At 44.5% G+C, this 15,064-nt stretch overlaps 1 protein-coding gene across 2 annotated transcripts in view; it reads left to right on the top strand.

The window, feature by feature from the left end:
- The window catches only part of HS1BP3 (HCLS1 binding protein 3), a 273,807-nt gene that overhangs the window by 105,337 nt on the left and 153,406 nt on the right, over positions 1–15,064 (top strand). For both annotated transcript variants that reach the window (XM_069235999.1, XM_069236000.1), the window contains exon 3: positions 12,876–13,083. In XM_069235999.1, the coding sequence (XP_069092100.1) occupies positions 12,876–13,083 (208 nt within the window). The remainder of the gene's footprint in view (positions 1–12,875; positions 13,084–15,064) is intronic.

The raw sequence follows: 15,064 nt of genomic DNA, 5'->3' as shown, positions 1-15,064 counted from the left end.
TGGAGCCATTCATACAGTTTTGGAATGGAATGTTTATGTGTATAGATCTGTGTTGGAAGTTAGTTGTGCTTTTAAGTGTTCAGTATTGAATTTGTTTTACAGTTGCTAGGTGGATGCATGTGAGATGGCCTCAGGTATGTTGATTTATGGTGTTTTCTGTTGGAAAGCTACCAGATGGTGGCCTGACCATGTGACTGGATTAAGCCTTTATAAGACAACTAGCTCTGAACTTGTAAAAATGATATCTAGGGTGTGTCTAGTGATGGTGTGGGTTTGTGGATGATACGTTCAGTGATGAGAGTTCTTGGATGCAGCATATTGGGTTTCTCAAACTATGTGTTTAGGTCACCAGGCATGTCTACATTGGGATGTAGTGTCATAAGGTTTGAAACCGTATCTAGAAATATGTCTGGGAGTTTTACATTGCTAGGTGTGGTCTGTAAAGAAAGAGGATGTTACAGGAGGAAATTTGTGTAGGGTTGCGTCTTGTCATAAGGGCCTCTCAACCTTCTATGGCAGCTTCCATGCAACACAGGAGCTGTGTCATCTCCCAACCATGATTCAGTTATGAAGAGTAAGTCAGGTCATGTGTCAGTGAGTTGGTCGTAGATGTGGTGTTTGTTTTTAGAGAGTGATGAAGCATTTATTAGTAGCCACATTGTGTTTTGGTCGTAGTGTGATTTTGTTTGATAGAAGAGTGAGTAGTACCCTTTGAACTTGTAGCAGGTGTAATATTAGTGCTGGTATTAACTGTATTAAGATAGCCATAACATTGTGTGTCTTTATCATAATCTTCATCCAGCAGGTTTAGAAGGAATTTTGTTGGGTCTGTGTGTGTAAGTAGTAGACATGATGTTTGAGAGTGGTTTGGTGAACTGTTGTTTTTGTAGGGTAGCCTTGTGTAATAGACATGGAGATGCGAAGTTATGAAGAGTGGCATGCATATTTTGTTTACGTCTGTTTACGGTGAAAGTTGTATGGGTTGTGGTATGTGATAAGGTGAGTTCATTACTAATGTAAAACCTTTCTCTAATAGTTAAGGGGATCTTGTAATTCTTTGTGCACAGAATTTCTTTTTTGATTGCATTTTTGTAGATTTTTAAAGGAGTTTTATATGATATCTTTGTGGGATCAAAACTTTTCTTTCTCAACCCCCTTCAGCTTTCTTGAAGGTGTTTTACAGCTGGCTAAGAATCTAACTAAGCCAGGGTTCATTAGGTTTAGATGGCTGTGGTTTGGCCAGTTGCTTGGAGGCAGTCTTGTCAAGTGTTGCAGGCATCCATTTCTTTTTAAGTTTGTTGGTACTTTCAGACAATGTTCTTTCAAAATTAGTGTTGGTAATTGGTTTGTCTGACATTTTATCCAAAGCAGAATATAATGTATATAATGATTTGACCAAAGGCTGGCAGTCCCATTATCCACATTAACTACCTTACAGGTTCAGGAGGTAACATCAAGGGAATGACCTGCTATTTTGGTGGGTCTGTTAACAATGTTTTGAAGTCCAAATGCTGAGCACTGTTCTGACTCCTGTTGCTTCATAGTCTTTGGCCTACAAATGTATAATGCCCATTAATAAAATATTTTGCCTCCTGAAATACATATGACAATATAAATTTAGTTAATGTGGTGAAATCAGAGCCTGGTTGCCAGTGTACCAGTGTACATGTAGTGGAAACCATTTTTGATATTCCCATATTTACTAACAAGAGCTCAAAACTAGAATGGGGAGTGATATAATTCAAGGAGACTTTGAAAATACATTTAATAATAACCACAGCTCCCTGATGGTGGGACACAAGAGAGACAACAGGGCAAGCAGGGGAGGCACTCTAACATGAGATACTAGCTCTAGCGGAGATCCTGATCGGGGACACGACAGTAGCGACCAAAAACACCCTAGGCCTCAAACAGCAGGAGCATAGAGATACAGTTTCAGATTCTGCCAGATGCCATGCTACACAATGTCATATCTACGAACTCAGGGATAAGGCAGGAAAACTGGGAACCTGGCTTGACAAATGAGATAGGGTGAGTAGTTTGGTTGCATCTGTTCAATGAGACGAATGGGCAATTTTAAAAGATACACAGGCCATTGCAGACACATTTGCTTTATACCACTCCAGACTTTCTTTCCTCACAAGCACATCCACAAGAGAACACTCGTGTGAGCTCCTCAAGGACATACCTCTCCCAATTCTATCTAGGGAAGACCCTGCACTATTGGACAGTGACCCTGTTAAAGAAGAGGTAGCCCAGGTCATAAGATGTTTACAACTGGGCAAAGCAGTGGGCCCTAGTGACCTGCCAGTAGAAGGCTATAAACTCACAGCCACCACCATTATGCCACATCTTCTCCAGATGTTTAAGGAGAGTAGACAACAAGGCTGTCTACCCAGAGACCAAAGTTTGGCCTCTATAGTAGTTATACACAAGGAGGGTAGGCTGCCAGAAAGATGTTCCTCATATTGACCAATATCACTCCGGAATGCAGAAAATAAGATAGTTGCAAAGCTTTTGCACACTAATCCGCCCTGATCAATAAGGCTCTATGCCGGGCCTTAGTATGGCCCTTAATCTACGAAGGCTTCATGGGACGCTAAGCCAGACGGACAGGCTACAAGAAGACGTAATAGTATCCCTTGGCGCACATATGGCCTTCAACACAGTCGAAGGGCCATACCTCCTCACAGCATCAGCGCAAATGGGATACGGGCCCAAGTTTTTGTCCTGTATCCAGCGCCGCTATACTCAGCCACCAGCCCAAGTCATAGTCAATGGCACGACATCTGGCGAGTCCGTGGCCTGCGCTGGACGGATCAGTGGGAGGCTAGAATATCCTTATATGCAGATGACACCTTATTATACCTCGCGGACCCACAGACCTCGTTATGTAAAATATTATACATCCTCACTATCTTTGGCTGCTACTCCGGCTACATAATAAAGTGTGCCAAATCTACCATATATATTGAAATCATGGGCACCCGTTCTACCTGCAGAATGCGAGGCCCAAATAATGTGTGACGGATTCAGATACCTCAGCGTTTTTGCCACCACAAACCCTGCTCTCCTAAGCGGCAAAAACCTATATGCTCCCCTAACTAGACTTAAAAGCGATGTCCAAAACTGGAGAGTGCTGCCCCTCTTCTTACTCGTAAGGGCGGCGCTGTTTAAGATTGTCACTTCCTCACTTCCTTTATATCCTACAAAATACGCCATTGCCAGTTCCTGACACTTACTTCAAGGCCATAGAGGGCGAAGTCAGGACATTGCTTTTGCCCCCAGGTCCGCCGGCATGTATAGCTTTCAGCAAACAAACTGGGAGCTGGTATGATGAGGGAATATCCCTGCCCGATATCCAGAAATACTATTGGGCGGAGCAGCTCACGTCATAAATCAATGGGTGTACCACCCTGAAGATGACCCTCGTATAGAATGGACTATCTTTCACTGCAACCAACAGGCTATCTACATTCCCTCTATACCAACCCAAAACACATGAGCCTCCAGGGACCCAAATCATTTACAGTTCAGATATGGCACAAAACGCTCAGATAGTTAGGCCTGGGGGATACCATAACCCAAGCAAAACCATTGTGGGACTTCAAAAAACTAGGCACACTGGGGTCCAGGCCAGGCTTTGATAAATTGAACCTCAAGGTGTAAACAAGGTTGAGGACCCTTGGGTACAGAGGGGGGAAGGTGATCCCTTTTTCAGACCTACGAAGGGATTATGATCCAGCGACCGCAGAAACCGTCCGCTATCTTCAGATCCGCCATGCTGTCCAGGCGGCGATTCCCTGGGGTACTGACCTCCCTGAGTCATTGCCCCTCAAAGACAGATTTGTGGATGAACACATGCCCCGGAAAGAGAAAACCCTTACATACAGAAAATCGATCAGTAACTGACCTGACACGCTTTCGTGCAGACATGCACATTGGGAGAGGGACCTGGGTGTCATCTCAGACGATGAATGACTGGAGGCCATGGCCTCCCCCTGGGATGTGGCCGTCAAGGCATGATTCCGGTTGGTACAGCTCAGAATTCCCCATAGGTCCTACATCTCTTGCAATACATTGGTCAAAGTAGGTAGATGGGATCATTCCAAATGCCGCAGACAGTGTGAGCAGGAGGGAACCTTTTTTCACATACTCTCGGGCTGCCCATTGATTCAGTCCTTCTGGGAACTGGTAGTGACATGAGTGAATGAGGTACAAAGATGTAACATACCTCTTTCCTGTCACCTGAACATGTGGGACGCAACGTACCTGATTAGGATGGACCAGACCTGAATGACATTGGGCATGGTGATTGCTAAACGCAATATTGTTCGATTGTGGGGGCCATACCAGTACCAATAATGTCTGACTGGAAAAGGGACATGGACTGGTGCATGATAGCTGAAAAACAGTTTACGAAAGTAGAGGCTGCCCTGCTAAGTGGGGGAAGGTTTGTGGCAAATGGAATGCATATAGAGGGAATCCATGTGACGTTCCTACAACAGCAGTTACTGAGGGTGATAATCTATAACTCAACACTTTACCATGGCGTGAGGGATGGCAGGTGAGGGAGGGATTTTCTTACAGTATTGCCAACTTGTAATTCAATTGCTAAAGGTGTATCTAATCGTGGAATGATGATTGATTTGTTGCCTGCTGTGTATTTAATAAAAATATGTTGCAAAAAAATAAAATAAACACCTCTCTTCCTCCTGTCCTACCTCAACAGCTAGGTCTTCACCTGAACTGTGTTTGATCCATATTTTGACTATAACTACTAAATCCATAAAATGCTATAAAATCAACTATTTCATCTCAATTTTGTTTTTGACCAGTAAGAGAGCTGCTGCTGAGTTGTTGCAAAGCACTTTATTGAGCTTGACCTGCCTGTGCCCTCATGTTAAATCGTCATAGAGATGAATTAGAATGGTTCCAGCTTGTCTAGGACATCCAGCCCGGCATAGGGCAGCTGTCACCCTTGGTGATCAGGTTGATGTTTCTGTAGTCCATACAGAATCAGGTGCTTCCATCTGATGGACTTGTGATAGTCCCAGAGCCAACATCTCCTCGACTACCCTTTTAATGTACACCAGGGCTGCTCCCGAGGCTTGGTGTGGACAGTAGTGTAGTTGCATGGCACTATCAGTGTCCACTTAGTGCTCCACTCTTCTCACTGTGCCAGGCAGGCTAAAGAATGTGCCGTTGAATTAATGTAGGAAGCAGCTGCTACAGCTCCTTCTTGTGGGGCTCTTTGAGCACCTCTGGGAACTTCACAGAGTCAAAGGTAGCAGTTATTTGGGAGGTCGGTGATCTGGTCAGCCTCCTCATCTGGGTATTCTTAGCCACACACAAACAGGGCTTGCTCTGTTCACCTGTTGTAGGGCTTAATCATGTTCACATGATGCACGCTGCGGACCCCAGATTTGTGCTCACATTATTGGTATCACTGACTTTCCTTAACATCTTGTGGGGTCTTGTGCAAGCTGCTTGCATCTTGTCCTGCTATGTGGGGACCCACAAGCAAGCTCTCCTGTCTCTCCTCAAATGAGCTAACCTGGGCTCGGTAGGCACATCTTCTGCTAGAGCTCTCCCAGGCACGTGTTTGACAAGGACATGAACTCCCGGAGGTGCTCCTGTATGTGCAGCCTCATTAGGGTCTTGCTACTTACAGTCTCAGCCAACTCTGATGAACTGGAGGGGGTCCTTCACCTTCTACCCATATAGTATCTCAAAGGGACTGAACTCAGTAGATTCCTGTGGTGCCCTCATTTAGGTTAAGAGAAGGTAAGAACAATACATTTCCCAGTGCCTTGGAAGCTTGTCAGCAAAGGGCCTCAACATGCTCCTCAGGGTTCCACTTAATCTTTCACAGAGCCCATTGGGTTCTGGATGTTAACTAGTGCTGAGTTGTTGCTTCACCTCACAATGCATCACACTGATCATGAACCGAGTGCCTCACTCTGATATGACCTCGTCTGTGAACCCAAAGCTGAAAAACACCTGCACCAGGACCTCTGCCACTGATTTGTTGGTGATAGACCTCAGGGCACTGCGTGCAGGTGCCTTGGGGTGCAATCAACAACAATTAACCTAAAACACATGCCACTACTGGTGATGGCTTCCTACCCTCTGGAATGGTACCACAACTAGAGGGAAGGGAACCAAGTGAGCGTAAGACTTCCCTCTGCATTTCCCTGAGAGCTGGCATTTATGACGAGTCCTACAGTAACTCTCTAGGTAACATGTGATGGTGGGACACACAACCTCATTCAAGAATCAGGTCCTGGTCTAGCCAGTCTCAAATGGCCAGCCACGGGTAGCTCATGTCCCAATCTGCTATTAGGGATTGCTATTTAGGGATTGGGAACCACCAATCATTGCAAGGGCTGTACCACAGTCCATGCCATAGGTTCACTGTAATGAAGCCCATTCTTCATGTACATTTTGTACTTGAGCACCGAGCCCCCATACTGAGCAGCCTCAGATTTCCAGAGCTGGGCCAGTATTGAGTCGCTCCTGACAGCTTTCCAGAAAGCCCCCTGGTTGTTGAGTTCTAGCAACCCAGGAGTCCACATGGCCAAGAGGGCCAGATCCTCTGAGTTCTCCTCAGTCACTCAGTCATCCAGCTCATCACTTTCTGACTGTTCCCATTCACAAATGACCTCACCCTCAGAGCCTACCTCCTTAGTGCGGCAATGGGCCTCAGGTGATTGGGCACCCAGAGCGACCCGTGGTAGGGACAAATAGCCCTAAATTGTCATCTTACTTCATTTTTCTGGCTTCTGCTTAACACAGCCTCTACCTCCTCCCATTAATCCATGCCAACCAAACAAAGTACTCGTAAGGCTGGGGGGTTAGGGTAGTACCCCTCCTTCAGGCAAACTCCTTCGGCACCTTCCTCCACACCCCTCTATAGTCTAAATGTTGGGTGCCGTTCCTAAATCTCCTCTGTGAATTGTTTATCCATCGTGGTCAAGGTACATGTACTGTCGTGAAGGGCCTGCAACTCAGTGCCGTTTACTGTCACTGGTGCTGTTCTACTAGACATCCTTTGCTGCCTCCTACAAAGCTGCAAGACTCCGATACCTTCCTGTGCAGCCACTGGCTGAACTACCTTCACCTGCTGTTGACACTTTCTGTAGGTGCAGTCCCTCCTTAAGTGACCAGCCTCCCCACATGCACACCAACCCCCATTCTTATCCTTTACGTACTGAAGCACCCTTCGTTTGAAGATTCTCCTTGCCTGTATTTTCGGATCCTCCTGCCCTGCCTTTAGGACAATATCATCCCCTGTTTGCAACTGTCTGTTACCGTTGCACTTGTGCCCCAACGCTTCTGGTTCATGTGTGTTTGTTTGCTCTGCGGATTCTGCCTGGTTTTGAAGGAAGGCAACAAATCATTACTGTTCACATTGCCTACTCCCCAGTCCTTCTGGTTGGTCCTCCCCTCCATTCTCTTTTTCTGTCAGTAATTCTTTATGATAATTTTCAAGTTCAGTGCAGTGTACAAACAGGAGATGGTGTAAATATGAAAATAAAATAAATCAGACTGCAGTAAAGAGATTGCACGCTACATTAGAAGGGCAAATTGCAACAGTTGGGGGAGGGGTACTTAGAGTCCATAGAGAGGACAACGGGGGTTCACAGTGCATATCATAGGCAATCCAGAGCAATAGAGTCCCCCTCCATTCTCAAGTTGCCCGCTTCTGTTCTAACCTATTGACTTTGTCTCCAGCCCCCTGAACAGTTAGGGATGAGACTAGCAATAGCAGCTTGATGCTGTCAGTTCAGGTCCTCAAGAAGTGTTCCCTTAATCACAGACACCCTTAGGTTACCAACATGCTGTCCTGCCAGCTATACGTAACAGTATCTCATTTGGTGCCTAGTCAGGTCCTTGTCCAAATCACATGCAGCTGGGTATTCTTGCCTGAACTATGCTCTGAAGTTTCCTAGGTACAATGAAATCACCTCCAACAGCACAGCTTGTATATCATCATAACGTCTTCGGCCTATACCTCTGTTACAGCATCTCGGGCCTTGCCAGTGAGCAGAATGAGTAAGGTAATGGCCTTCTCTTCTGTTGCAATCTTTGGCACTCGGCATACATGTTCAGATATTCCTATAAAGGACTGTAGATCATCCCCATTCTACTCCTAAAGCCTCTGTGCCCCCCCCTCGACATGCCTTGAAAACACCTCTGTGAGCCCACAGTTCTGAGTCAGATGAGCCATGGGGAGATGCAGAATCTCCTCCTTTACCAGCTTCCTCTGCTATCCCAATTTTCTCTGTTCCAGGACGTTTTGGGCCTTCATGAACTGCTGTGAGAGGTTGGGGGTAATGGAACCCTTTTTTCAATGGTAGCCCCTATCCCCAGAACTACTGCAGGACAAAGCAGAAGAATTGGTCCTCCATCTCCTCCTGGTGGTACGGTGATGCTTACGAGATTTCTGGGCTCCTTGCCTGGAGCCATGGGGCCACTGTTCCCCAGGTAGCCCAAGGATGGAATACAACATTACCACCTGCTCTCTGCTTCTTTACAAACCCCTCACCTCCAGGAGTTTCATATTTGGGCACAGTACATTTGGGTTTCTGTGCCTACAGTCCAAATGCTGGTTCTGTTGGCAACTCAGGTGATTCAATAGGGTAGAGTAGTCCTGAAGTCCCAGATGAGGTATCTAAGGAACAACTCTTCTGGGCCGCCCCTCTTGCTTGTGGGCTTGATAAGATCGGGTGGGGAGCACGTAGGCTGAGGAGGGAATCTATCTAGGTGAGCAAGATTGGATTCTGGGCATGATTTAGAATTTAACAATGGGTTACTCCGTCACATCCACTGATGCCCCGTTCACTGAAGTATAAATGCCATAGGATATAATGGTATTTAGATTTCGGCAGACGGGACATCCATCACCTTTGTGATGGAGTAACCCGTTCACCAAGTTCTAAATCAGGCCCTCTGTCAGGACTGATCTCTGTGTACTCCCCAATCCTGGGCGTAATAGTATGGAAGGCTTGCAGTCCCGAGTTATGGGGGCTCACAGTTCCATTGCAACTCCTTCCAGTTTCAGGAAAGCTGGGGGGAGCAGTGATATGGTTCCACACCAGCCTGTTCAAACCACAGCACCAGGCTAAAGGCTTCCAGCAGTCTCTGCATAATCTCTGCCAATCTCCAGGTCTTCCTCTTATTTGATCTCAGTGATGTTCTCAAGGCATGAGCTTCCTTCTTCCATACTAGGCTTTGCCTGCCTGTGGGACCCTGCAAAGACTGGGTTGTCACAGGCCGTGGCCACAGCCCCCTGAAACTCTCTCTGCCTTGGCTGCCTTTTTCCCATACCCAGAGAGTCTTCTTGTACCTTCACCCTTGTGAATATCTTCTCCGAGAGATGTTCTCGCATGTCTACACCACTGTCTTAGCTCATTCAATTTAGCACCATTAACGTTTGTAGGTCTTCCTGAGTGATGGCCTCCATTCTGCCTGGCACCCTATCAAATGTGCTTTCAATGTAAGCAATATTGGCTTGATTCTCCAGTGCTCAGTTGGCTTCCTTTGTTTCATTGCTGTCAACAACTGACGCAGACTTCCCGCGCAATAGATGCCTACACTGGACAACCCCCACTCCACCCCCCTTTTGTGGGCACTGAACACCTGACTGCTAAGAGAGTTTCCCTCAAATGTCTGACCCCCAACACCATTAAACAGCACACAATAGCGAATACTAGAACAAGTAAGCAATCATACTATTTGCAGCTCTTCCTCACAGAGCACATGAGGAACCTAAGGCAGTCAATGCCTGGTACCATAAGGGAGTGTGGACAATATTCTTCCTTCTCCGGATAAGAGCCTATGACCACAAAAGCCTTCCCTGACTTTCATAGTAAATTATACCCCTTGGGAAGCCCACCCACAGCCTTCAGTACGCCCTCCCTCAGCCGCATTATAACACTATGGCATTCCATTAAAGTGAGGGCTGGGGCATGAGGTAGGGTTATGGTTCCCGTGTGCATACTGAGCATACAATCCACAGGGTTGAGAGGGCCACCTCCGTAAGAAAGAGCATGGCGGGAATCTTCTGCTCAGCAGACCTCCCCTGACCCCTGCTGCCTAGCTTCTATTTTGTTATTTCAGTGGAGAGGGTATTTTGCAGGTCCGAAATGGAGACCGTGTCCTCAACACAGAACAGCCTCAAATAACCTCAGGCATCATTTAATTAATATATAATCTACACACCAATTTTTCCAGCGAGTCTCTCACTCTCCTTTCCCAGCTCTTTATGCATTCTAAACATACTAAGGGAGAAAAATTGACATTTAAAAGTGGACATTGCATAGAGAGTAAAGTACCTTCTGCAGAAAGCTCAAATCTGCAACTACACAGGGCCTGTCATGACAGCGATCCACTGTCACACTCTGTACCTCTTTTGGAAGATGGGCAGTGTGAGAAGACGTGCCTGGTGTTGTGGATAGCCACAAAAGACCCCTTGTTTCATGTTCCATTTCTTTCCCAGACACAGTGAAGTCCTCGAAATATATTTGGGAGGCTTTTTTGCGTCTTCTGCTTACCGTTAACCTTTGTTTTCTGCAAATGAGAGGCCTCTTCACAACAGCATTCTGGATTTTAAGCACATAACCTGGCAATGAAATCATGCTTTGTTGATATTAGGTGGTGATAACCAACAACAGCAAAGCAAAGTACTCAGGTTCTTCAGCTGTTTGGAGTACCTGCATCTTCCAGCTTTTTAGGACAGTGCTTGAAATCTAACTGTGGGCTCTGGGTAAAGCATTTTTGTGTGAGCCACCTACCTGTTCTCCATGTACACAGCATTGTTGATTAAATTGACATTTGCTAATGACCAGGCATTACACACCAACCTAGGTACCTCAGATTCCATCTTTGGGTCCAATTCATTATTGGATGACAATGCGAGATGCACTTAGTTCTTGTAAATGAGCAGTGACCAGGTCTCTTAAGGAACTAGTTCCTAATGTGATAGAAAGAGGAATGATTTCATAGTTTATCTTAGGTTCAAATGTATATACACATTAAAATTAAAAAAGTGTGCCATGTCCTGATCGCTACCACATTTTCCAGTATGTGTGGATTGTTTGACCCCCTGGCTCTGCCCTGTTGAAAACTCTCTCTCTTTCATCCTAGCATGTACAGGCAGAGACCGCATCCAGTAGTCGTATGGAAACTATATAATAGGGAGAGAATAATCAGAATTCAGACAAATAAGGATTTAGAAAAAATTTAGTTTCTTTTGCAGATAGACGTAGTTGTGACTTTTGGTGGACATTTCCAGAGTTCAGATGGACTAATATTTTTCAGATATATGTTATAATTATTTATTGTCTCATACCAAGGCAGTTTCTTATCACTGTCAAATATTAAGAAACGAGGAGAAGCCAAACAAAAAGTGCTTCAGCTATCTGCAGAACCACATATCATGACGTTGTTGATGGAAGTACTGAAGCTGGTGGCATGGAGTTCCACTGCATGTCTCTGCACTCCAAATACCTGACCACTTGTGCATGATTTTATAAATGTCCAGGTTGTCCTAGATGTATGTCGTAACTTAATATCCAAAACCGGAGATGCAAAGCTCACTAGTGCCCACAAAGAAAAGTTCAGGTGCTTTATGGGATGTGAAGGTGCGTTAGAACATTGGTGATCCGTAGTTGACGGTTGCGGTTGGTATTAAGGCATGCTGCAGCTTTCTTTATCCAGTCCCCTGATGTGGTGGAAGCATTGGGTATAGACCAATACAGTCGACCAGGTGACTCAGAATAAAACCCTCGGCATCAACACTGCACTTCGATTCCAGACAAGAGGGCGTAACGTCTTAAAACGCACTGTTGGAAATATCCGGTCTTAGAAACATTGCCTGTTAGATGCGAAAATCGCAACCCATTGCCAAGTATGGTTCGCTGACTCCTCAGTGCTGACATAGATGGGCCAAAAAATCAGGGATGCAGAACTATTTATCCCCATAGCTCATCGCCTTCATCTTATTGGCCATTTAGAAGGTTATCATGTATCCAGGAATCAGTGGTAGTGGAACAGGTATTTAGTGTGAGAGGAGGGTCCCAAAGTGTGATAGTTTTGTCTGGATTAGCTGGTTTGGTTCTTAGAAAGATCTTAATACCAGCTGCGTTCTTGAACTACTACTGCTTGTAGCTACAGATAAAAGTGACCAAGTAGCTAACACAGACATTAAGCAGTGCTAAACATGGCGAGGAGGCCTCTAGTCCCATTGAGCTTACCATTTCATCAATAGGGGTAAACAGATAGACCATGATTTGTCAGATCTGCTTCACAAGCCTTCCCAACCTAGAGCAGCCTTCAAGGGTAAGTTATTGGCAGGTGTCATTGTTTCAGTGCCCCTCGCTCCCTACTGAAATTTGCCTGTCTCTGTCTGAATAGTCTCGCTTTGCATAGTCTTCATCAGGTGTTTTCAGTAACATTTCTTGTGTCTAAATTGATGTTTTAAAAGAACCTGCTGTGTGCATTTAAACTCATCTGCTTGTCATGGACATCTTCTGAGAACGTGCAGTTTGCCAGTCATTATCTAGCTGTCTTTCAATGCAGACTTAAATTGTTTCTTTCAGAGAACAGAAATTACAAATGTTCCTACCATAGACTTCTTTGAATCTCCATTGCACTACTCTGCTATCTCGATTGGGTGAAGATCCCCTCAGACCTCACCCAGATGTAGGAATAAAGGGAAGTGCTTCATATAGGAAAACTTCCAGCCTGATATGTGTCTGCAGTGAACACCATATGTTCAAAATATTGGTCTAATAACAAACGTGTGCAATGCTTTCTTCTTATTTTAACACATCTGTTGAACATTTAATTTACAATCTTTCTTGGTCCAGGTGTCTAAGAAGTACAGCGAAATTGAGGAATTTTACCAGAAACTGGCTCTGCGTTATCCACAGACACCTCTTCCCGCAGTACCCCGCAAGGTGTTGTTTGTTGGAGAGACTGATATCCGGGAACGAAGATCAATCTTCGATGAGATCATGAGGTTTATCTCAAAGGAGGAGAGCCTTGCTACAAGTGCGGAGTTTCTGGAATTTCTAGGTAACTCGAAAAAGATTGTCTAAATTGAAGAGTGTAAATTCTATTGAAAAGTAATAAACTATTATCCATTTCAGTATTACAGTTTTGGATTTCTGGAACTGTTGTTAAAGCAGAGACATGTTTGGGTAGGACAGTTCCAAATATGGGTATCCATGGGGGTGTGGGGATGTGTGGGAGGGTGAGTAAAAGGGAGGTGCTCCCTCCCCCCCCTGGATTTAGGTACAGCTTCGTGTGCGGGCTCACAGTGCAGCGTAACACTGCGTCTGCCATAGTGTTACACCGCCTGCACTAATATGGTCGCAGCCCCCCAACCAAAAACAGGCCAGGACGACACCCGCACCCTGAATTTTTTTTTATGGATGCTCATGGTTCCAAACACTTGTTAGAGTTAACAAAACTGAGCAGCTTTTAATTATCGTGATTGTCCTTGGGTAAAACCCTCACTTGTTTTCAATAGACCAAACATCAGTTTCAGACTGGAAGCAATTTGCTTTCGAATTATATGAACATCAGCAGTAGAAAGCAACTACTTTTAAACTAATATTTTAGCTTCCCTGAAGAAGTGAAGGAGAGACGGGAAAATGAAATTACAGAAACAAGACAATTCAAAGAGTTAAAAAAACACATAACGTAAAGTCAGGCATTTTATGTAAAAAAACCAATTACATTGTATTGAGTTAAAGTCACCTTCCATGTGAGCTAAAATATCATGCTGAGCTAAATACAAAATACACTAACCAGAGTGCATAATAAACCAATTAATTCAATAATGAATGGAAAAATTATTTATTGGAATAACATAGAGGGACAAAACGAATTAACAAAATGTCGCATTGTATGCAGGCACGGTTGGAGATGTAAAAAGTAGTTTTATACATCTTGCGTAGGGGGTAGGGTCCCAACCATTAACTTGTTAAGCTGACTAGAAAGGCTACCCTTCTGAATGGACATAATCATTTCTGAAAAGTTGAGTAATCATTACTAAAGCCAATGGGTCTGGTGTTGGCCACAGGCCTTTTTGGTTTTTCAGGTGCATGTGTGTTTTTTCACATTTTCTTAACGGATGCGGTTCATTATGTGATGTCGTTGTGCAACTCACTGTGTAATAAACTCTCAAATCAGTCTTGGGTTCAGATAGGCTTGTTTGTGAAATCTTACCTCACGCCTGGGTAGCTGCGTCTTCAAGCAGTGAGGCTTTAACAAAGGACAAGTGCAAAGCATTTCAACATACCAAAACAGTTAAATAAGAAAAAAAATTACACCAATTGATAAAAATAAACCTTATTTTTCTGAATGTTTGAGACACCAAAATGAAAAAAATCCACCAGAAGGTTCCAGAAATGTAAATTATTAAGCACATTGTAAATCACTGATGTTCACTCAAATTGCAAACTAGCATTGACAGCTACTGTGGTTATTGGTTACTTTTGAAAACTTTAATAAAGTTGTGGTCTGCTTCTCCTGCCTGACTTGTTTGACCAACTCCAGCTGGGAATGAGTCACAGAGGCAAATGAGGCTTGGCAAAATAGTTAACTTGCTCTCAAAGCAGTCTCCATGCCAGTTCCAGGTTCTATGGGCGAACAGCCATTTTCATCCATTTGGTGTTCCAGATGCAAGAGATACAGGATGCTGAAGAAGCTGTAGAATGATGAGGATGCTGATCCTGTGACTTGGGTCTTCCTGGGGCTACTCCCTGGCCCACGGTCACTGGAAAACTTTGGGTAACAGAGTGGCACTTTTCTTAAGATGCTATTTACTTAAAAGTTCCATTAATTTTGGCTTTAGCATCAGAGTAGGGTTTAATGTAACAATGAATTTGCTACCCTAAAATACCAACTGTATTAGTCCCATTCAGAAGTTAGCACAGCTGTATTGTCAGCATTTCACCCTGTACTCGCCAATGGGGCTACTAGCCTTTCTACAACAAAAATGACAATCTAGGGTTTTTACAGTGAGAACATGTTCTATATTTTAATATAC

This window comes from Pleurodeles waltl, chromosome 5, assembly GCF_031143425.1.
Source record: "Pleurodeles waltl isolate 20211129_DDA chromosome 5, aPleWal1.hap1.20221129, whole genome shotgun sequence".
Classification (NCBI taxonomy): domain Eukaryota; kingdom Metazoa; phylum Chordata; class Amphibia; order Caudata; family Salamandridae; genus Pleurodeles; species Pleurodeles waltl.
Note: the sequence above shows the minus strand (reverse complement) of the source record. Positions and strands in the feature narration are given on the sequence as shown.